The sequence below is a fragment of the Bos mutus genome, chromosome X, assembly GCF_027580195.1.
Source record: "Bos mutus isolate GX-2022 chromosome X, NWIPB_WYAK_1.1, whole genome shotgun sequence".
Taxonomy (NCBI): Eukaryota; Metazoa; Chordata; class Mammalia; order Artiodactyla; family Bovidae; genus Bos; species Bos mutus.
In genome coordinates this window covers 129,186,470-129,211,080 of record NC_091646.1, presented here as the reverse complement: position 1 = coordinate 129,211,080, position 24,611 = coordinate 129,186,470, and the positions used below count along the sequence as shown (strand labels likewise).

Genomic DNA, 24,611 nt, shown 5'->3' with positions numbered 1-24,611 from the left:
AACTCATGTGCATTGAGTCAATGACGCCATCCAATCACCTCCTCTGTCGTCCCCTTCTCCTCCATGAATGTTCCTAGCGACCTGCCTTAATGGATTTCTAGGTGATACATGCTCGTTAAGAGGGAAGCAAAAAAGACTAGTGAAAGGTCTCAGTGGACGCAGTTGAAGAAGAGAGGGAAGGAAGGAAAGGAAGCAAGCAGGAAGGAAGAGGGCAAAGGATGAGGAAAGAAGGAACGGGGGAGGGGGTGGAGGGATTTGGGGGAAGGGGGGGGGTCAAAGTCCCTGCCTGTCTCCTCTTATTGCGCCCAGCGCAGTTCTGTCCATTCGCTCCTTTCCGCTCTTCGGAAAAGGGAAATCCAAATACTCCAAAGCATATGAGTAGGACCTGGGACCACTGGAGTCGGAAGCAGGGATGGAAGCCCACAAGTTCGGGGGGCGCTTCCGTCTATCCTTAACCTGTTCTCACGTCCAGGTGGGGTTCCAGGCCCTGATGCCCAGGCCAGCACTTGACACCCAGGCCCGGGGCCTGCTGTTGAGGCCCGACTGGCGAGGGGGTGCTGAGGGGCAGGAGGGAGCGTAGGCGGAGTGCGCGGAAGCGGACTCCCAGGAGAGGGGCGCACGGGGGGCGCTCGGCAGGCGGGCGCGCTCGGCGGGCGGGCGCGCGTCTGGCTAGCTTGGACCTGCCCACTGCCCTCCGCCCGCCCCGCCCATCCTTGTCACTCACTTTCCTCTCAGCCAATGGCGCGGCCGTCTGTCACCCTCGCTCCGCCCCGGAGGCGGGGCCTGGGGAGGGCGCCGGGCGGGAGTGGCCTGATTGAACTTTGCCAGCGGAGTTGCGGCGGCCGCGCGGTCCCCGGCGGCGGTGCGGAGCTGGCAGCGTCGGCCAGCGCCCGGCGCCCGCGCGCCCTCCGACCCGCAGCCATGGCGGCCGGGGCGCCCGGCGCGGCCCTGACCCTCTGCCTCTGGCTGGCGGCCTCCGCGGGCTGCCTGGCTGCCGGCTCCGGCGCGGCCGCTGCCCGGCGCTTGGATGAGTCGCTGGCGGCAGGGAGCGTACAGCGCGCCCGCTGCGCCTCCAGGTGCCTCAGCCTGCAGATCACGCGCATCTCCGCCTTCTTCCAGCACTTCCAGGTACGCACAGCCGCGCGCCCGGGTCCTCCCCTGGCGCTGCGGGGCGCGCGCCTTCCAGCCTCGCCGCTCAAACTTCTCGCTCAGCGGCAGCCGGCCGGGGTCCGGCTTTACGCGCGGGGTGGGTTGTACCTTAGGGGAGGGGGGGCGGTGGGCGATCCCCCCTTTGCAGCTCCTAGTCGGCTCCCGACCTAACTCCCTTCTTCCCCGGGGAAAACCAAAAGGCGGTTTCCCTTGGGAAGGGAGAGCGGTTTTGTGGCTTCCAAGGATGGAGTGGGGTGGGCTGTGGGCTTGTGAGTTGCCCCGGGACCTCCGCCGCGGGACTGCGGGCCTCTGGCCAGTCTCCCCTCAAAGTCCCCGGGCGCTCCCGGCCCTCCGCGTCGCGGGCAGAGCGAGCGAGGCCCGCGCTCCGCTGCGCCCGAGGACCCCGCGCGACCAGCCCCGACGCCGCAGGTGCCCGCCGGCCAAGACTTTTTTGTCTCTGTTGAGCTTTGCTTTCGCACTCGGCGGGCCGAGAGCTCGCGGTCCACCCTTGGAGCCTCGGCCAGGGGTCGTATCTTTCAGCGAGTTTGTGTTGCGCGGGGTGGGGTGGGGTGCTGGTTACTGCCGGTGACTGTGCCTCCCCAGTTCGGAGCCTCAGAGCTTCTTGGTGTCGCCAGCGAGTGGCGTGGAGACTAAGGGATGAGATGGCAACGGATAAGGGACTTGGAGGCGTCAAGTTCGGATGTTCCGAGAGGACTCCCGGAGCCAGTATCTCTTCCAACCCTCGTAGATTTTGCCGGCTTCGGGGTATAGGGGCGCGTGTGCGTGTGTAGAAGGTTCAGGGGACAGGAAGCTTGATGCCAGTAGATGGTTGGGATGCTGGGGGGAACCACAGCGGGGAGTGACTCAGGGACCCTGGGTGCCGATGGGCGCGCGGGAACCGCTCCCGAGCCGGCCCCAGGCGCGTCTCGCAGCCGCGGTCCCCAGCTGATCGGAGCGCGCTCACTCTGCAATCATTCACGCGTATAACCTAATTTCTCTCGTGTGCTAGCTTCTCGCCCTCGCCGTCTCCTCTCTAGCCTTGTAGGCGTTCACCTGTTATAAGATCCCAACTTCTGGCCGCAGGGAAAACTGCGGCTCCCAGAAAGGGGCCGCGCGGCTCCTCGGTGGGTTTCTAAGCGGAGTCCCTCTGAAATAAACGAGGCACTTCTCGCGCTTGCGCGGGGTCAAAGGGGCCTTCCAGGGGTCCGCGGGCACTAAGCTGCGATGGGAGCCATCGTAGTGACCGTGGAGTCTGGGACGAATCTCCGAAGCCTTTAAGCCCCGTTCATTCTGGCGTGAGAGAGCTAATGAAACCTTGGCCAGAATGGCCCACGAAGAGCTAAAAGTTGGGATGTGCAGAGAGTGAACCCGCTGGCCAAGTCTGCACGCGCCCGAGTACGCTCGGTTCTGCGTGTTCGCAGAGAAGGGGCATCCGTAGGTTTGAGAAAACTCCGCGATCCCATTTGGTCTTCAGGGAAGGGACCCGGGGGTGTGGTCTCCTGCGCTGAAATTCCGCGGACACCCTGGAGAGGGTCCCTCCCAGCCACCTGGATTCTTGCCCCCCTGCCCTGCCCTGCGGTCGCTCTTCTGAGGCAATGCCACCCTATTGTTCAAACAACGACATAAAACAGCATCCTGTTCCCAGGGAGAAAGACTGTCTTTTCTTTTTCTTCTTCCCTTCCTTCCTTCTTTAAATTGAACTGTCAGTCGCTGTAATTTATTTGTTTTACAGTTTCAGCGCCTAAAGAAACAGTGCAGATCAAGCCAATTCCCGTGAAAGGCTTTTCTTGTGGTCTCTTGGCATGATTTCTCTTCGGAAGAAAAAACTGCTGACAGAATACACATTGCCAGACAATCCTGATTACATTTTAATTAGCTGGGGTGGGGGGTGAACTAAGCTGCAAATTACTCAGTTAGGACTTAATAACTGCTGTTTCTGCAATCAATGGCAAAGCCATTCTTGGAGGTTTAACCCTACCCTGGTAATGCCTATCTGATTTATCTAAATTGCAGGGATTAAGCTTTCTTAAGATTTGAAAAGACAGAGGCGCACGCTCCTTATAAAACCTCAAGCTTCCCCGTCCCTCCCCTCTTTAAATAATTGGAAGGATGCTGAGGTATCAGGCAGGGGGCAACTGCAGGTGGGATTTGTGAATTGGTGGGAAGGGCTGGGCTGGAGAAAGGGCTTGGAACAGTGCCTTTTATCAGGGATACCCCAGCCACCCACACTTGTGCAAATAAGCCCGAGCGGAAGGCTGTCTCTGGTGCAGGTGGTGGTTCCCAGTTTCTCTTGCGTGGTTCCTGACCTGCTTGTAAGGGTGGAGGAAGGTTCGCCTGCAGCCTTGAGGCCAGACAAGCGTGTGGACTCTCAGTTGAGTTCAGTTCAGTTGCTCAGTCGTGTCCGACTCTTTGCGACCCCATGGACTGCAGCACGCCAGGCCTCCCTGTCCATCACCAACTCCCGGAGCTTGCTCAAACTCACGTCCATCGAGTCAGTGATGTCATCCAACCATCTCATCCTCTGTCGTCCCGTTCTCCTCCCGCCTTCAATCTGTCCCAACATCAGGGTCTTTTCAAATGAGTCAGTTCTTTGCATCAGGTGGCTAAAGGATTGGAGCTTCAGCATCAGTCCTTCCAATGAGTATTCAGGACTGATTTCCTTTAGGATGGACTGGTTGGATTTCCTTGCAGTCCAAGGGACTCTAAAGAGTCTTCTCCAACAAAAACATTCAAAAGCATCAATTCTTCGGCCCTCGGCTTTCTTTAGAGTCCAACTCTCACATCCATACATGACTACTGGAAAAACCATAGCTTTGACTAGACAGACCTTTGTCGGCAGAGCAATGACTGCTTTCTAATATGCCGTCTAGATTGGTCACAGCTTTTCTTCCAAGGTTAGTAGGTTGATTTACTTCAGAACCAGCTGCCTTTTTTTCTGGCCACGGGGCCACATAGAAACGTGCTGTCCGTGGTTAAAGAGTAAGAAGTGTTGTGGAAGGAACTAAACTATCAAACCCGTTTTTTCTGCTGTGACCCTTCTCTCTTGGCTTCTCCGTGGTGTTTTAAATTTGCTCTCCAGTACTCTTCTCGATAAAGAATAATTTAAAGATGAAGTCATTCGCGTGGATTTCACTGTTCATCTTTCTCTTGTGCAGTGCTTGTGTTATACCCAAACATCAGACGTTTCACTTGGAATTACCAGCAGTACACAATTTGGATTTTCTGGCTCATCCCTCGAGGGCCAAGCTGGGGCCAGACTCAGAAAGGTGGCAGAGGTAGTGTTAGTCGCTCAGTCGTGTCCGACTCTTTGCGACCCCATGGACTGTAGCCCTGCCAGGCTCCTCTGTCCATGGGATTCTCCAGGCAAGAATACTGGCGTGGGTTGCCATGCCCTTCTCCAGGGGATCTTCCTGACCCAGGGATCAAATCTGGGTCTCCCACATGCAGGCAGATTCTTTACCGTCTGAGTCACCAGGGAAGCCCACCTCCCAAAGTGCCCTGTGTGGGGGTGTACACAATGGATGCCCCACAGGGGAATGTCGCAGGATGTGTGTAGACCATCATGGATACCCAGGATCTGATGAGCACGCACACTTGCTCAGGCATGACGCTCGCCTGGTGTCCTTTCCTGCCAGCTGCTGGGCCAACGCATGGGACCTTGTTTTAGCTAGATCATAGCTCAGCTGGTAAAGAATCGACCTGCAATGCGGGAGACCTGGGTTCGATTCCTGGGTTGGGAAGAGCCCCTGGAGAAGGGGAAGGCTACCCACTCCAGTATTCAGGCCTGGAGAATTTCATGGACTGTATAGTCCATGGGGTCGCAAAGAGCTGGACACGACTAAGCCACTTTCCCTTTCACTTTCGGGAAGTTAGGCTTCCCTGGTGGCTCAGTGGGTAAACCGTCTGCCTGCCATGTGGGAGACCCAGGTTCGATCCCCAGGCTGGGAAGTTCCCCTGGAGAAGGAAATGGCAACCCACTCCAGTACTCTTGCCTGGAGAGGCCCATGGACAGAGGAGCCTGGTAATCTACAGTCCATGGGATTGCAAAGAGTTGCCCATGACTGAGCGACTTCAGGAAGTTGAACTAGAGGTCTCCCCTTCCTCCTGCTCAACCTATAGTGGATGGGCAGCCCCCCCACAAGGGTGCTCAGACTGCCTTAGCAGAGGCAGTTAGCTGCCTGCACCAGGAATGGGTAACAGGCTCATTCCTGTGGCGTTGTGGCCTGTGGCTGGTCGTCCACAAACACAGCTTGCAGCTCCCAGCGTGGGACGGGCATGGCCACCACTAAACTGTGGGCGTGTCAAAGCATGCACGCGCCCCCCAGCATTCCTTGTGCCCACTCTCAGGTTGCTGCAGGGGGCAGAGTGTGACAGTACTTTGATGGGGGGGGCGTTGGCAGGGAGAGGTTGGGGAGGACTGGGGCTCCGGGGGGCCCCAGAGTGTTAGGCAGCTCAGAACCTTTGCTGGAGAGGAGAGGGAGGTGAGAGGCATCATGCCTGCAGAGATCTCCAGAACATGCTTCAGCATCCCAGCAGATTCCACATTGAAAAATGCAGACTCAGAGACGAGATCACTGAGAATTCCAATAGGTGGTCTTGGCGCGGTCACCCCCAAGCTGCAGGGCTCTTTCTGAGCTTGAACCACATGCACGGATCTGTGTCCCTGGGGCCGGCCCTGGTTTGGATTGTTCAACCCCTGGAAGCGGTTACGCCCGCTTGTCCTGGGGATTTATTCATAGGTTGTCCTTAGTGTTCAGAGATCTGATAACTGACGTGTTCACTTGGGAGTAACCTGGCCCTGCACTTATTTTCTCCATTCTGTTCAGTTGCTCAGTCGTGTCCGACTCTTTGAGACCCCATGAACCGCAGCACGCCAGGCCTCCGTGTCCATCATGAACTCCCGGAGTTTACTCAAACTCATGTCCATTGTGTTGGTGATGCCATCCAACCATCTCACCCTCTGTGGTCTCCTTCCCCTCCTGCCTTCAATCTTTCCCAGCATCAGGGTCTTTTCCAGTGAGTCGGCTCTTCCCATCAGGTAGCCTAAGTACGGGAGCTTCCTTCACTAGAAGATTAAACAAGAGGGACACTAAGCCTGAAAGAAGCTCTGTGTCTTTTTGGGTGAATCTCACGTATCCTGCCTGAGTGAGTTCCTTGCTTGTGCTGGGACATTCCTGGTGGCCACCCCGCCTGTCTCCCCAGGTTCTGCACATCACGGCTGTGATGGAGCTGAGCCTCAGATCCTCGCAGAGAGGAGTCCTATCCCTGAATGTTAGCAGACCTGCAACCTGCTCTTCCTGTGCCTGGGTATTCTCAAAGTAGGCGCAGTAGACGAGGGCTTGAGGAAAAATAGCCCGAGTGGAATAAAAAGTCTGAGTGAGCCTTATTTCTTGGCCAGATTTTAGGACCTGATGGGGCGAAGTGGATGGAGTCTTGGAAGATAAGTAGCAGGTTGCTGGCGGCCTTGGTCCTAGGGCTCTAGGATTTTATTAGTGCGAAGAGATTCTTGCTTAATGGGACATGATTCACTCTTCCAAGTAGCACTGAGAGCCTGGTTTAGGTAACTGATTAGAGATCAGAGGCTTTCTTCTAGCAGTAATTGGAGGCTGTTTGTTTTGGCAGAAGAGAGAATAGAGCTGGTGATTAGCTCATTCTGCATAGAGGACTAGCCTCTGCTCTCAGAAAAAGTAAGCAAATAATTAGCGCTTCGGAAGCCTTCGGTAGCCACGAATCAGCCCCAGGCTGGCAGAGTTTTAAAGCAACGATCTTGTGGTGAATATACTCAAGTCTTGGTGTGTCTGCTGGGCCTGCAGTGAGGTCGAAGTGACGTGCTGAAAGTCTCTGGGAAGAAAGGCCATCCTCAAGTTTCACCTTCGTATATCCTGGTCTGGGTTGCTGGATCTCTCGTTGTGTCTCCAAGAATTTCTAACTTTGACCCAAAACTAAACACTATTAGGTTGTTTGCATGCATGCTCGGTCGCTCAGTTTTGCAACTCCGTGGACTGCAGCTCATTGGACTTGTCTGTCCATGGGATTTCCCAGGCAAGAATACTGGAGTGGGTTGCTGTTTCCTCCCCCTGACCCAAGGATCGAACCTGCGTCTCTTGGGTCTCCCACATTAGCAGGCAGATTGTTTACCACTGGGGAAGCCCAAACATTAGGTTATACACGGCAAATTTTCTTGCTTCTAATAAACTGTTTCTCATTGAACATGATTTATTTATTTTAATTGGAGGCTTATTACTTTACAATATTGTAGTGGTTTTTGCCATACACTGACATGAATCAGCCATGGGTGTACATGTGTCCCCCATCCCGAACCCCCGTCCCTCCTCCCTCCCCATTCCATCCCTCAGTGAACATGATTTAAAAGTCTATCTTATTGTGACTATTATAGAACGTTATAAAACTACATTGGAAAATACTTGTGGACTTATTGATTTCTTTGTGCTGTGTATCATTAGAGGAGAAATATGTTTATATATTTTATACATTGTGTGCAGTATGTATCTATATACATTTCAGTATATTATCCCTTGTGGCTCAGCTGGTAAAGAATCCACCTGCAATGTGGGAGACCTGGGTTTGATTCCTGGGTTGGGAAGATCCCCTGGAGAAGGAAATGGCTACCCACTCCAGTATTCTGGCCTGGGGAATTCCATGAACTGTGCAGTCCATGGGGTCGCAAAGAGTTGGACACGACCGAGCGACTTTCACTCACTCACCCATATTAATAAAAAACATACACGTATGTGTGTTTAGAGACTTCCATTTAAAAGCTAAACTTCAGTTCTTTGTGTAGTCATTCCCGTTCTAAAAAAATTATGTGAGGTTATTATATTTTTAAAGATAGACTCATCAGTTTTCATTGTATAACCTCCCTTGGTGTGTTTCAGTGAATAGGTATACAACTTTCAGGCTAGGTAAAGAAACTTATAACACTCTCTGCAGGCACTGCTTGTATTAACTCAGAAATGCAGAAGTCCCTACATGTGACACCATCCAGCCATCTCACTGACTCGATGGACGTGAGTCTGGGTGAACTCCGGGAGTTTGTGATGGACAGGGAGGTCTGGAGTGCTGCGATTCATGGGGTCGCAAAGAGTCGGACACGACTGAGTGACTGAACTGAACTGCATGTGACTTGGTCATTGCTTTCCAGAAATCTGACTCTTAAACAATTTTGAGGGTTGGGGTTGGGAAGATGATCGGTGAAGCATATCCATATTATTGACAGATGTTTGGTATCTGAACGGTAGTACTGGGGGAAATAGTGTATGCCGGTCTGTCTAGTCAAGGCTATGGTTTTTCCAGTGGTCATGTACGGATGTGAGAGTTGGACTATAAAGAAAGGTGAGCACCAAAGAATTGATGCTTTTGAACTGTGGAGTTGGAGAAGACTCTTGAGAGTCCCTTGGACTGCAAGGAGATCCAACCAGTCCATCCTAAAGGAGAACAGTCCTGGGTGTTCATTGGAAGGACTGATGCTGAAGCTGAAACTCCACCCCTTTGGCCACCTGATGCGAAGAGCTGACTCATTGGAAAAGACCCTGATGCTGGGAGGGATTGGGGGCAGGAGGAGAAGGGGATGACAGAGGATGAGATGGTTGGATGGTATCACCGACTCGACTCAATGAACATGGGTTTGGGTAAACTCTGGGAATTGATGATGAACAGGGAGGCCTGGCATGCTGCAGTTCATGAGGTTGCAAAGAGTCGGACATGACTGATCGACTGAACTGAACTGAACCGTTGGGATGCTTTGTCAAATTATTCCATAACTCCGAACACTGTTGGTACACTGTCTGAGCGCCAAGCCCCAATTGAGAGTTCTGAAGTCAGCCACCTTTCCACATTTCTTTTGCACTCACCCTGGACTCCATATTCTGAAAGTCTGATTGTCTGTCAACATATGGCATTTATTAAGTGTGACCTAGTTTTTGCTCTTCCCATTAATCAAAGATATCTGTAAGTCCTTCCAACTTCAGATCAGCATGAGGTAATGAGGCATTACCAAAGTAGACTGATAAAACGGATATCGTCGACCTTGTAGTTATTTTTTGCACCATCCGTCTAAGGAGAATGTGTAATTTCCTTTGGCTTCCCTGAAGCAATGGATCTGGGGCATAGCCGCCTATCCCATCTCAGAAGATGCTGTTGGTGACCTTCTGGCCCCCGGTCTGCTCTGCCGCCCCCCACCCCAGCCCCTGGATCAGCTGCTAATAGCTTACAGCTGCTCCCCCTTGGAGACTGACCTTTCGCCCCTGGGCACCGTCTTGCCAGCAGGGTCTCGCATCCTCCTTCCTTGATGAGGGCAAATCATGGTCATTGGCTCACCGCAGGGGGGATCCAGGAGGCCAGCCCTCTTGCTGGGATCAGCTCTGGTTCAGTTTATGCTCTGCAGCCTTGCGTGGGGCCAAGCTTCTCAGGGCTCTCCCTGAGACGGCATGCCTGCTTCACCTCTGCCCTTCCCTCCCCTTCTCTGAGAGCTTCCCCTATCCATCACGTTCACAGAGATGAATGCCTCCAGGAAGCCCAGACACCTCCCTTCAGGTGCCTCTTCTACCCTAATTCAGCCCCTTCCTCCTGCAGGTTACACACCTTGATTCTTATCGGAATGATTCATTCAATCTCGTACAGATAATAGACTGTAGAAGTAAAAACATGACCCAGCTTCCACAACCCTCAGTTCAGACTTTTCCCCGCTGTCCCCTTTATTTATTTAATGTTAATTGTAGACTGAAGTATACCTGACGCAGCTCAGTGTACTTGAAGTCTGCTTGGTTCAGCTCATAAAGAATCCGCCTGCAATGCGGGAGACCTGGGTTCGATCCCTGGGTCGGGAAGATCCCCTGGAGAAGGGAAAGGCTACCCACTCCAGGATTCTGGCCTGGAGAATTCCATGGACCGTATAGTCCATGGGGTTGCAAAGGGTCGGACACGACTGAGCGACTTTCACATACTTGACTTAAAATGGTGTGTTACTTTCTGCTGCATAGCAAAGTGAATGGATTATGCATAGACATATATGCACTCTTTTTTCCGATTCTTTCCCCAGGTAGGTCATTACGGAGTATTGAGTAGAATTCCCTGTGCTGTACATCCTTGTTAAACATCCTTGTTAGTTATCTACTTTATATAGAGTAGCGTGTACATGTTAGTCCCAAACTCCTGTTTATCTCCCCCACCTTTTCCTCTTTGGTAACCATAAGTTTGGTTTCCAAGTCTGGGAGTCCGTTTCTGTTTAATCGTTCTAGATCAGGAAGCACTCAGAGAGTCAGGACGTTTTCTGTTATTTGTTTTAGTTTTCTCTCCTGATGATTTCAGTGGAAAGATTAAAATCTTGATCCTAACACATAAGCATATCATGTGTTATCCTAACACATAAGTATATCCCCGTAAATATACACGTGTGCGCACATGCATATATCATGCTTCTTCACTGCCTGTGTGAAATACACACACACAGACACACACACACACACATCACATATATCATGCTTCTTCACTGCCTGTGTGAAATACACACAAATACACACACTCATCCCTGTATATAAATACAGTCGGCACTGTGTATGTGCTGGTTCTGCCAGCTGCAGTTGGGCGAATCTGGGGATGAGGACCCTGCAGAGACAGAGAGCCAGCTCTACTCTGCCACTGTGTATGAGACTTGAGTGTCCTCAGATTTTAATACCCACGGGGGTCCCAGAAGCCCACAGTCCTCACGGGACAACTGTACTATGAAGCCAGCTTGAAACAGTGTGTGAGAGCTGGACAGTAGATAGCGTCAGGGGACATCAGTAACCTCAGTATCCCCGGCAGGTCTAAGAAGATGCAAGGAAGACCAGTTAGTTCAGATATTACGCAGCTCTGGATTGACTCAGCAAGTGACCAAGGGTGCCACGTCCCCCCAGGACCTATTTGTTGTTTTTCAGTCACTCCATCGGGTCTGACTCTTTGTGACCCCATGGACTGTAGCCCGCCAGGCTGCTCTATCCATGGGACTCTCCAGGCAAGAATACTGGAGTGGGTTGCCATTTCCTCCTTCAGGGGATAGTCCCCACCCAGGGATGGAACCTGCATCTCCTGCATTGACAGGCAGATTCTTTACCACTGAGCCACCAGAGACCCCGAGTCCCCTCCATATGTGTAAAAGACTTTACATGCCCACGGTTTCAAAGTGGTGAGCTGAGGCATTTCCCCAAGTCTGGGACAGACGGTTGGATAAAAGTGGTCATCCCTGAGAGCCAACAAGTAAAGAGTGATTGATGCAAGCCTTGTCTATGGCTCAGTTTCATGTAAATTTCAGACTGTAGATGCTGCATCTCTTTCTCCCTTTAAAAAAAAAAAAGAAGCACGTCACTTTAATCACTTCCATTTATTTCAGCTGATATCGATGGATTGCTGCAATTTCAGAGATGAGGCTGTAAAATCCTGAGGGATTTAGAGTCTGATATAAGAACTAAGACTTATAAACAGACCACGGCAGTCCACCAGGGAGGGGTTGGGGAGAGTTATTTGTGTGAGATCTCAGAGGAGGGGTCCTGTTGCTTGAGTGGATGTTTCCCAAGGGAGATGATACGAGCTAAGCACAGCCACTGTGGGCTCTTCCAACGTAGAAGAGCCAATGTGAGTCAATGCAGAGTCCTGCGGGAGTGCGGTCTGTCTGCTGGGGACCTCTTGGTGGCTCGTGATGGACAGGATACAGCGTCAGCCCACCCAGACAGCAGCCAGGTGTTGGGGACTTTTGGGGAGAGCTGTTACAAAACTCAAGTCCGTTGTTCTGCAGGACAGGTTGAGAGCAAGTCATCACACTTGGCGATGTCTTCCTGGTTCTTGCTGATCTGGTTGAACTTCGGGCTCCACCACCAGTGCCCTAGGCTATTGAGTTGATCTCTCTAGAGATCCTTGCCAGCACCCCCTGAGAAAAAGCCCCAGCTGAGCATCAAAAAGAAAGAAAGGACTGCCTTTCCCCTCTCCCTGCAGTCACACTTTGGCTTACAGTAGGATCCCACTTCTGAATTGGTGGGGCTGGACCCAAAGCAGAATCTCTGCTGAACGACCAAGCCACAGGCTAGGTTATTTGGCGTTCATTATTTTTTATGCAGTCTTGATGTTGACAGAGTTCAGTTCAGTTCAGTCGCTCAGTCGTGTCCAACTCTTTGTGACCCCATGGACTACAGCATGCCAGGCCCTCCCTGTCCATCACCAACTCCCAGAGTCCACACAAACCCGTGACCATTGAGTCAGTGATGCCATCCAACCGTCTCATCCTCTGTCATCCCCTTCTCCTCCTGTCCTCAATCTTTCCCAGCATCAGGGTCTTTTTAAATGAGTCAGCTCTTCGCATCAGGTGGCCAAAGGATTGGAGTTTCAACTTCAGCATCAGTTCTTCCAATGAACACCCAGGACTGTTCTCCTTTAGGATGGACTGGTTGGATCTCCTGCAGTCCAAGGGACTCTCAAGAGTCTTCTCCAACACCACAGTTCAAAAGCATCAATTCTTCAGCAGTCAGCTTTCTTTATGGTCCAACTCTCACTTCCATACATGACTACTGGAAAAACCATAGCCTTGACCAGACGGACCTTTGTTGGCAAAGTAATGTCTCTGCTTTTTAATATGCTGTCGAGGTTGGTCATAACTTTTCTTCCAAGGAGTAAGCATCTTTTAATTTCATGGCTGCAATCACCGTCTGCAGTTTACAGAGTAGTTTCACATAAAATCTCTCTTTGACCTTCACAGCAACTCTTTTGAGGTCAGGAGCATTATTTTGATAGATAAGACAACCAAAGCCATCAGAAGGTGAGATAATCAAGGCTTCGTGGCAGAAACTCAAGCCCTAATTGTCACATTGCCAGACGTTTATGCTAAATGATCCACTTCTCAACGTGTTAACAGGGAGAGAAGACAGAGTTAACATGTCAGCTGTAATATCATCAAGGATCACTGAGTCTGGGGGGACATGGATTCATTGCCTCCTGGAACCACCATTGTGTCACGAAGTATCGAAGTGAAAGGTTGTTGGCGTGATAGAAGAAAAAGATATGTTAAAAATCCCACTCCATCAACAAGATCCCATGTGCCCTCGTCTATCCTAGTTCTTCCAACCAACACAAATCTGTCACACGCAGTTATCATTCAAGTAGCTTAGTTTCTGGGGACTCAGCGTGTTTCGTGATTCCCGCCCACAGAAGAATTATTTTCTACTAGAGGGAGAGACTGATAGACATTTGTGCGAACAGTTGTGGAAGTGAAGGAAGTATTATAATCATTAGTCGTCTTTTAAATCTTTATACAGCCATTTGACACACAGTTGTAATTTCTTAGATGAAGACTTTTCCCTTATAAATTGAGTTTGTGTTAAGTTGCTTCAGTCACGTCCAACTCTTTGCAACCCCATGGACTGTATCTTTCCAGGTTCCTCTGTCCGTGGGATTCTCCAAGCAAGGATACTGGAGTGGGTTGCCATTTCCTTCTCCAGGGGATCTTCCCGACCCAGGGATCGAACCCGTGGCTCTTACGTCTCCTGCATTGGAAGGTGGCTTCTTTACCACTGGTGCCACCTGGGACGTCCTGAGTTTGTGTAGGCCTACCAGAATTCCCCTTGTCTACCCAAATAGCAGAGAAGTATTATAATCCTCGCAGAAATATTTCATGAACAGCTGGACTTCTTAATGTCATAGAGGATGAATCTGTTGTCTGGGAATCCCAGAGGTCTCAGGACTTCAGCCTTGACCTTCATTCTTGGCTGCTGTTGCTGTTCTGTAACAGGACATATTCAGAGTATTTGCCAGTGGTGATGGTAGCTTGTAGGTATGTGAATAGCAACTTCCAAGACCTGTCATATGCTCATTCACTTGCTTTTTTTGTTTGTTTTGAGTGGTGTGTGTGTGTTTACACTTGATCATTCTTTCCAGCTTCCCAATAATACATAAGCATTAGACAATAAGGAATTCTGAGAAAGAATGTAGAAAATTGTCAAGGCTGCATGTGGAAAGAAAATGGTGATGACCTGCGATTCTGTAACCGCCCCCAAAGTCCAACAGTCTATCCTCAGGGGAACCTGAGGAACAATGGCTCATCAAGAGGGGGAAAAAAACGCTAATATAAAACTCTTCATTCACATGCTATTTATCCTTTCATTTTAAATTGTAGCTTCCTTCATTTAGTAAGCTTTTTCGTCTCCAAGTGATTAACACCCTGCCAGCTGGAGAAAATGACACTGTATTAGAGTGGCCTCAAAATACATAATTCCGTATTCCCTGGTACCTTCTTTCTTTGAAAGATAAAGGACATATGCTGTCTCCACTGGAAAGAGTCATATGGCTGGTGATCAGCGTCTTCACTGTAGGGAAGTGCATGGTCCTATTGGCACACGCAGGATCTCAAAGAACCTTCAGAGAACAAAAATGCATGTCCCTGCCACCGCCCCCTCCCAGTCCTGAATCTAAACCTGATGACTTTTAAAGTTTCATAGCTAATTTCTAATGATAGCCAAAGAAGTGACAATTTTATAAGTCCATAAATGAAAACATAAAACAGAGTCCTTTTAATGAAGCAAGAAACATTAATTTTGCAAAGTAATCCATCACCTTCCGAAAATGTCATTAATCATGCCACTGCTGGGGACAACAGAAGTGTTGGGAATTCGTGTACGTAAGCAATTTACAGCTCTTTTCTCCATCTTGTGTTCTCAGTCTGCACCTTTTTTTCAATCCCACTGTACTATTCCAATGCATTAATAATTCGTGTTTGAAACACAGCACAACGTTTTGTCCTTCCTATCTCCCTCCAATGCAAGTGATGTTCTTATCTAAGAACAAGCCAGAGGGGGCACATTCTTGGGAGGTGACTGAGAGCTTCTCTCAAAGAAAGACCAAAACAGTCAAGAAACACTAAATGCAAACAAAAAGTAGAAGTTTCAGGTTAAACGTGATTTTTCCCGATTACTTATGGTGTCCTTATTGGATTCATACAAACAGTCCCTCCGATGACACTTTACCAACCCTTGCTTCATTCTCTGATGAGACATCATTGAGAGAGATGGCAGTTTGTAGTCTTATAGATGTCTCAGCCCTTGTCTTTAAATGCCTGCTGTAGAGGAATGAATGTATACTGTTTGTTGTGCTTTGTGGACTGGAAGCAAAATTGACAAAAGACTCGCAAACCTAGAAGAGTGAGAGAGAGATTTTCAAGAGGACTCACATCTTACAAGTGATATGTCACGCTGACCCCTGGACAGGTTGCTCAGTGCTGTTACGAAAAAGCAAATTTGCCAAGGAAACTGGCATCTCTGCATCAGTAGCTTGCTTTCCAACTGTTGATGCTCAGGAAACTGGCATCTCTGCATCATTAGCTTGCTTTCCAACTGTTGATGAGGAAACTGGCATCTCTGCATCATTAGCTTGCTTTCCAACAGTTGAACAGACCCCGCAGGATGCGAATACCAAGACCATTTCCAGTTGTGAGGGAATCACCACCACCATCATCATAATCATCTCCGTCATCACCATGACCACCACCATCACCACCATCATCATAACCATCACCAGTATCATCGTAACCATCATCACTACCACCACCACCATCATCACCATCATGATAATCATCACCATCCGTACCACCACCACCATCATCATGAGCATCATCATTACCACCACCATCATTGTCATCACCACCACAACCGCTATCATCATCACCATCGTCGTAACGACCATCACCATCAGGACCATCATCACTCCCACCACCATCATCACCATCAGTATCATCATCACCACCACCATCACATCTTCATCATCATGACCATCATCACTACCATCACCATCACCATCATCACTACCATCGTTATCATCATGACCATCATCACTCCCACCACCATCGTCACCATCATTATCATCATAACCACCACCATCACATCTTCACCATCATGACCATCATCACTACCATCACCATCACCATCACCATCACCATCATCATGACCATCATCACTACCATCACCATCATCATGACCATCGTCACCACCGTTATCATCATAACCATCATCACTACCATCACCATCACCATCATCATGACCATCATCACTACCATCGTTATCATCATGACCATCATCACCACCATCACCATCACCATCATCCTGACCATCATCACCACCATCGTTATCCTCATGACCATCATCACTACCATCACCATCATCATGACCATCATCACCACCATCGTTATCATCATAACCACCATCCCCTCCATCACCACCATCACCAGCGTTACCATCGTGACCGTAATGCCTCCACCATTATCACTATCATTATTATCATCATAACTGCCATCACCAGCATCATATCGTCATCCCCATCTTCCCATCTTCATCGTCAACATCCCCACGTTTGGAACTGTGACACAGTTCCCTGAGAAATCTCTGTACAAACAATTCTGTTGAGACACTCAGATTTCCACACTTTACACATCATGATGGGGCTACCTACTTTGCCCCTGCTTACTGAAGTCAGTACTTCCCTTGATGGCCATTCCCCCAATGAATAGGGTTTTGCTCACCACAGAGGAGAAACCTGGTGTGAAACAAGAATCAGAAGACCCCCCCCCCACAACCCAGGCATCTGGGGTGGTCCAATCTTGCTCAGCGGTCCTCCCATATGGGTGAGTCAAATAGGGGTAAAGTTACAGCAAATCCCAACTTGGACCTCACTTTCTGGGGTGGAAGTTTATTAATGGTAAGAATGCCAAGTATGTGTAGAAGTTACTGATGACTTTCAGAAACAGTGAGCTGCCGATTGCCATTGAGATGTATTGGTAACTGCAATTTTTAAAAATTTCTTCTGTGGAAAGAAACTGCAGAGCATCACCTGAGATGCTTGCCACAATTAAAGGTAGTCATTGGTTGAAGGCGGGCACTTACTTGGCTTCTAATGATTTTCTCTTCCATGTTTTGGGCTATCATAGCCATTTAGAACTGAAACTTTGCCTTTAAAACCTAAAATAGGTACCCCAGTTCCTTTCTTCCTCTTTTAGACATAGATAGGCCCACAGTAGGGGTTTGGCGAATATCCCCGAGGCATCTTTGACTAGAAATGCATCTTTTCTCTCTCTCTGTCACCCCCCCTCCTCTCTTCCTCTCCTTCCTTTATTTTGACACTTGGCTGTCCCGTTTTGAAAGCTGCACAGCCAAACCCATTCGCTGATCGTTCCAGAAATGGCCAACATCTGGGAAGTGATTTTTCCCATTGGGCCACAATCTAAAGGAAAGTAGGGAACATTTTCCGTTGTTGTTTCCACGTGTTTGTATCCGGAGCTATGAGATAATGTCCTCACAGCTGCAAAGAAATTAAAAAAAAAATACTTCTGTGCAGGATATATTTACTTGTTAACTATCACTAGAAAAAAACATGTAGAGGTGAGGTTCCATGAGAACAGATCTCCATTTGTATTTTGATCTTTCTGTTATTCGGAGGCCATGGACTTGTATAATATTTTAAACCTGTTTTTCTTGGGCAAGACTTGTGTACTCTAATCTCATTTGTTACTCCACAATTTTGCAAAAAAAAAAAAGGAGGAAGTTTTTCTTCTTCCTTTTTGAACAACTGTAAAAAATTAGTACCCCAAGTATTTTTTTTCATATCTGTGTCTGTATGTGTGTTACCCAAAAGTGTCCAGTTCATGGTTTCTCAGCCTTGACACTGTTGATCTTTGGGGGCCAGATTATTCTGTGTTATGGGGTCTGTCCTGTGCATTGTTGGGCTGTTCAGCAGCACCCAGCGTGCGTGCTTAGTCATGTCTGTTTGGGACCCCATGGACTGTGTAGCCCACCAGGCTCCTCTGTCCATGGGATTTCCCAGGCAAACATACCGGGGTGTGTTGCCATTTCCTCCTTCGGGGTATCTTTCTGACCCAGGAATCAAACCTGTGTCTTATGCATCTCCTGTATTGGCAGATGGATTCTTTAGCACTGAGCAATCCTCTGGTCTTTACCCAGTAGATTCCTCCCACCCCCAATCTTGACACTCACATACACACACACACATGAATATCTCTGGACATTACAATCTGTGCCAGAGGGTAAAGTCACTCCTGTTGGAAACCACTGATCTAGTTTTCTCTCTTGTTACTTATCTCTCTCGATCAACATGTGTCTAGATCAGTATCTGTATTCAGACATGCATATCCATATCTAAATGTATATGTATGAGTCTTCTATGACGTATACAGTCATCTTCTTCGAAAGAGTAAACTTAGATACATGAGCTAGTAGATTGATTGCAGTAACAACGTTCTTTTTTCACTTAGGCTTCTCTGATAGCTCAGTTAGTAAAGAATCCACCTGCAATACAGGAGACCCCGGTTCGATTCCTGGGTCAGGAAGATCTGCTGGAGAAGGGATAGGCTACCCACTCCAGTATTCTTGGGCTTCCCTGGTGGCTCAGCTGGTAAAGAATCCGCCTACAGGGCGGGAGACCTGGGTTTGTTCCCGGGGTTGGGAGGGTCCCCTGGAGAAGGGAAAGGCTACCCACTCCAGTATCCTGGCCTGGATAATTCCATGGACTGTATATCCATGGGGTCACAAAGAGGCGGACACAACTGAGCCACTTTTTCACTTTTTCCTTATAACATGGAAGTTTGGAAACATGCTCATTTCTGTCATTTGAGATTCTAAGAAAGCATGAGGTACTTGTTTCTGCAAAGTGCAAATAGAAAAATGCTTGGCTCCCATTCTATAGCAGTTCATTCTCCTGAATGCAAACAGCTGTATCTCTTTCCTCAGCAGTGATGATTCTGGAGATGGGTCATGGCATATGTGCATGTGATAGCCTGTAAGAAAATTGTTTTTTTTTTTTTTCCAGCCATGAGCAGGCTAATGTGAAGTTGATCATAGAGCATCTTTTCCTTAAAATATCCACTATGTTTTTAAAATTTGGTGCACGGGTCCTAAAATCGGATTCCCTTGTGACTTCTTTGCAAGTAAACTCTTTGCCTTTTTCAAACAACCTTTTGTCTCTGAGCCTTCTTACATGCTTCTTTTTTAAAAAAAAAAATTATGTATTTTTGGCTGTTCTGGTTCTTTGTTGTTATATGGCCTTTTCTCCAACTGAGGTGGTCAGGGGCTCCTCTCTAGTTGCAGTGTGCAGGCTTCTCGTTTCTGTGGCTTCTCTTGTTGCAGAGCACGGGCTCCAGGGCATGCGGACTCAGAAGTTGTGGCTCCCAGGCTCTGGAGCACAGCCTCAGTAGTTTCGGTCATGGGCTTAGTTGCTCTATAGCACTTGGGATCTTCTTGGAGCAGGGATCAAACCTGTGTCTCCTGCACTGGTGGGCGGATTCTTATCCACTGAGCCACCAGGGAAGCCCTCCGTGTGCTCTTCATATCAGGTGTGTCACCTGTAAAGTGGTGGCCGTGGTAACGCTGCCTCTTTGGACCCTGCTATGATGCCACACGATTCACTTGGGTCAGAACCTCACATGTATCAATCCTCAGCTCTGCACAAGTCTTGGCTGCTGTTGTTAAGATGAGCGAGGCCCTGGTGCTGAAGGGCTTGGGACGCAAAAATGAATCCTGGGCACCCCTCAGTCTTCACAGGCTGGTCTGTGAAGTGAGGGCTGCTGCTGCTGCTGCTAAGTTGCTTCAGTCATGTCCAACTCTGTGCAGTGCAAGGGAATTTAAACAACTTGATCTAACCAAGGAATCACAGACAGCAACAGACACTTTACCAAAGAAAATAGACAGATGGCAAAGAAGCATATGAAAAACATGGCCCATGTCACATGTTATCAGGAAAAGGACAGATTCCAACAGCAAGATACCAGCACATGCCCATTAGAGTGGCCGTAATCCGGGAGACTGATGATATCAGATGATGCTGAAGAGATGGAGCACCAGGAACTCGCCCTTCTTGCTGCCTGAAATGCAAAGTGGGGCAGGCAGTTTCTTACGAAACAAACATACCCTTACTCCTCGGCATTTGTTTGAATGGGATGAAAATGTCTGTACATAATGAAGCAGACATCCATGCCCATGAATGTATAGACCAGCTTTATCGATTATTGTCCAATTTTGGACACAACCAAGATGTCCTCCAGTAGCTGAAAGGATAAATAGAATGAATAAAGTGAGGTCCATCCAGATTATGGACTGTTACTGAGCACTACACAGAAATGAGCTGTCAAGACAGAAGGGGACATGGAGGAAACTAAAATGTATATTATTGGGTGAAAGAGGCCTGTCTGAAAAGGCTGCACACTGCAGGATTCCAATTGTGTGTCCTTCTGGAAAAAGCACAACTATGCAGAAAGTGAAAAGATCAGTAGTTTCGGGGGCTGGGGTGGGTAGCAATGAACAGGTGGAGCACAGAGGATTTTTTTTTTTCAGGCAGTGAAACTATTCTGTATACTATTATTACAGATTTAAGTAGTCATACATTTGTCCAAATCCCTAGAATGCACAACGAGGAGTGAGCCGTGGAGTAAACTGTAGACTCTGGGAGACAATGATGTTTCGCTGTAGGTTCATCACTTGTAACAAATGAGCCACTGGTGTGGGTGTTGATGATGGAGAAGGCTGTGCGTGTCGGGGAGCAGGGGGCTATATGAGTGCCTTTCTCTGTGCATTTCTTTTAATTTTTCTACGAACCTAAAATTGCTCTAAAAATGAAAAAGAAATACTTTTTAATTTATTATTCAATTTGAAAACCTTACCCTTTGAAGTTTCTTGGAAAGCGCCTAGTTCTCCATAGAGAATGAGATTCAGATCTCTTATCTGCTCTCGCCACTTAAAGATTTTCTTTTCCTGTGTGATGCATGGGAATAGCTTAAGTAGATTTTTAAATTGTAAAGTGAAGTCCTGCCTAGCTATTGTATAAGGAGAAAAGACCACTGAATTCTAGGTCATCTATTCTGTTAGGAAAACATAACCTGCCTTCCCAGATGCTAGGTGCTTATAAATCTGCAGATACGACATTTTTTTTTCTTGCAATTAATTTTTTTCCCCTGCAAATCGAGGTCTTGTCTTGAGGTTATTGCTCCTTCTCTTTCAGCCGATTTAATTCATCATGTTTTCTCAAGTGATCTCTCATTAAAACAGGCTATCTTTTGAACTTTGTATGAAAATAACTCAGTACCATGATGAATGGGCTAGAATACCATATGAGCCAGGGTATCACGGACTATGAGATGCTGTGTTTTAATTTGATTAATTATCTTGTACTCTCTAATGAATAACACATAAATTAGCACCGTGAAGAAGCATATATCCCAAGAAAACCAAGCAACAGAAATCTGACTTAGTAAAGTCAAGTAGAATGGGAAAGCCATGCAGTACAGCTAGTCATTGTTTTTCCCTGCTTAGATTTTCCCCACTACAAATGAAACTCAGCTGAACCAGTCCTGAATCTTCCATCCCTTGTGTGTGTTTATCAAGGTGGTAGATTTTGCTTTAGTAGTAAAGTAAGTAGTTCTAGGATTTGTTGTATCCCCAAACGGGATACTAAACTGTTTTGAAGAAATACAAACAGTTTTCATTTACGGGTATTGTATATTTTTTCAAGTAACATTTTTTAAAATGGTTGTGGTGATAATGGATAGCATCGTCAACTCAATGGACATGAGTCTGAGCAAACTCCAGGAGGAGCCTGGAGTGCTACAGTCCATGGGGTCAAAAAGAATCAGACACAACTGAGCAGCTGAATAAAAACAAGCAGGTGATAACAGCAATAGAAGAGACTCCAGTGCATATTGCCTGCCGATATATTGTCTCTGGTTGCTGTTTATGCTTATGAGTAACCAGCTTGACAATTTTAAATTGATCCTTAACCTCTGCTGGTTAGCATGCTAGAATCCAGGCCGTCATGTGCCTCATGGGAACTTATTATGAAGCATGGGTCGCCCTTTTGAGCTTTACAGCTGCCAAGCATCTATTTTGAAGAATAACAGGGAACTTGAGAGGGCGTTTAGAGTCGGCTGTGTTTCCACCCTGTCATCCCCATGAACACACAGCATCTTCCTAGACTTGTTGACTCTATGCAGACGGAGGTGACGCTGAGACAGGGTGGAGGGGAGAGGGGTCTGGACCACACTGGGGGTCATTGCCCTGGGAAATATATGCTTCCCCGAGGGAGATGGGCCCAAAGGCTGAGAAGCAGAAATGGACATGGACTAGTGGAAAATGACACACACACACACGTGCCTCCAGTGATCAATTTATTAGTTGATAAAGAGGGTTGTCTTTCTCAGGACCTGGATTGCAAGGAGATACCTGAAGGGCTACACGAAGTGCTCACAAGACTCTGAGAGGAGAGGGGACAGTGCCAACCTTGGGAGCACTGGCTCCGTGTGGTTCTTTGAGGTCCCGTGTAGCCCAGTATGATGGACTGTCCTTCTCCCTTCCCGGCAAGGTCATTGAGCTTCAGTGAGGATCAGAATCATCGGGAGCCTTGTTAAAACACATTTCACAGCACCCACCCTCCGAGCACCCGATTCTGTGGATCTGGCGTGAGACTCAAGACTGACATGTCTAATAGGCTTCCAAGTGAGGCCGATGCTGCTGGTCTCAAGATCTCACTTGGAGAACCACTGCTGTGGTATTATGTATGTTCTAGGGCTTCTCTCTGGTGTCTTTCTCTGCCTGGTGACTTGTACCAATTTCAAAGTATTGACACATTACATTCTCTGCCTCCCTGCCCCTACATACTTGTTCTGACCAACCTTCCTTCTAGGCTGTTGTTGTTTTTGAATCACTAGTTTTTGTCCGACTCTTTCCAACCATGGACTGTAGCCTGCCAGGCTCCTCTGTCCTTGGGATTTCCCAAGCAAGAATACTAGACTGGGTTACCATTTCCTTCTCCAGGGGATCTTCCTGACCCAGGGATTGAACCCATGTTTCCTGCATTGGAAGGTGGGTTCTTCACTGCTGAACCACTTGGGAAGCTCTGGTCCTGAGTTATAGCCCAGTAATCTAGGAAGCGAAATGTTTCTCTGAATTCTGGGGGCTGCTCCAGCAAGTAAATCAAAAGTTAATCCAATCCAATCCAATCAAACCCAATAGAGGTAATGGGACTATCTATTGTAGACAGTTGGCCAGGAGTACAGGTAACAGTTTGAACTTGCAGCTGGTATTTAAAGCCAAGGAAGGATTGTCGGGGGCCTGCCAGGTAGTCTAGTAATAAAGAATCCGCCTGCCAATGCAGGAGACCTAAGAGACAAAGGTTCGCTCTCTGGGTCGGGAAGATCCCCTGGAGGAGGACATGGCAACCCACTCCAGTATTCTTGCCTGGAGAATCCCATGGACAGAGGAGCCTGGTGGGCTGTGGTCTGTAAGGTCAGAAAGAGTGGGACATGACTGAAGTAACTTGGCATACCACAGGGATCGTCGGACTCTCTGATCTGTAGTTGGTTGGTCAAAAGCTCTGATGGTAGCCTGGGCTTGCTGTTGGCGTCTGAAGGTGGTGTGGGGGCAGTCCAATGGGATTGAGCCCTTAGCCCGTGAGTTCTGAGCTGTCTCAGGGTAGACCGTGTCAGAGTCAAGTCAACCTGTTTGTGCAAGCAAATTGCCTGGTGGTGTGGGAAAACCACCATCCCTCCCACTCCCTGGCAGCATGCATATTGGAATTGGGTCCAGGAACCCCAAAGAAATAGTGTTTGCTGATATGAGACTTTTATGTTCCCCCAAATGGGGCTGGGAGTTATGGATTTCATTTTAGTGCAGCTTTGCACTGAAGCAGTGTTCTGATTCTAAGCTTTTTGCAGACTATGTGCCTTTAGAAGGACTCCAAAGAGCCAAATAACATAGCAGTTCATAACACTGACCTTATTCCCAAGCAGTGGAAAATCGTTTTCTTTATCATTACATCAGAACTTATTGAGGGCTCTCAGAATTCTGACTTCTCCACAGTCCATCAATCATGTGAGGCAGGCAGGACTCCAGAACTTTCTGTGAATGTCTTCTACATTATTAAGAGTCATTCCTTGTGCTGAGAGCTCTCCTATACATGGATTTGCATCAGTTTTTTTTTTTGCCGTACTGGTAACAAAGATTTACTGGAACAATGTTTGTTCCTTGATGCACGTGGGCTTTCTCTAGTTGCGGCCAGCAGAGCTTCTCATCGCAGTGGCTTCTCATGTTACTGACCACAGGCTCCAGGGCACACGTGGGCTTCAGTGGTCGTGGTTTCAGACTCTATAGAGTACAGACTCAATACTTGTGGCACACGGGCTTAGGTGCCCGTGACATGTGGAATCTTCTCAGATCAGGGATGGAACCCATGTCTCCTGCACTGGGGGTAGATTCTGCACTGGGCTTTTCTCTGGTTGCGGAGAGCTGGGGCTCCTCTCTATTCGTGGTGCCAGAGCTCCTCATTGTGGTGGCTTCTCATGCGGTGCCAATGCAATGAGAAGGTCTAAAGCATTTGGACTTCAGCAGTTGCAGCAGAGGCTCAGTAGTTTCTGCCCCCGTCTCTAGAGCAGACCC

General features: G+C 48.4%; 1 protein-coding gene across 2 annotated transcripts in view; it reads left to right on the top strand.

The window, feature by feature from the left end:
* The first annotated feature begins 814 nt into the window (after positions 1–814).
* The window catches only part of ANOS1 (anosmin 1), a 211,627-nt gene continuing 187,830 nt past the window's right edge, over positions 815–24,611 (top strand). For both annotated transcript variants that reach the window (XR_011463178.1, XM_070365572.1), the window contains exon 1: positions 815–1,128. Coding sequence is in view for 1 of the 2 variants with exons in the window: in XM_070365572.1 (XP_070221673.1) it covers positions 922–1,128 (207 nt within the window). In the remaining variant the exon portion in view is untranslated. The remainder of the gene's footprint in view (positions 1,129–24,611) is intronic.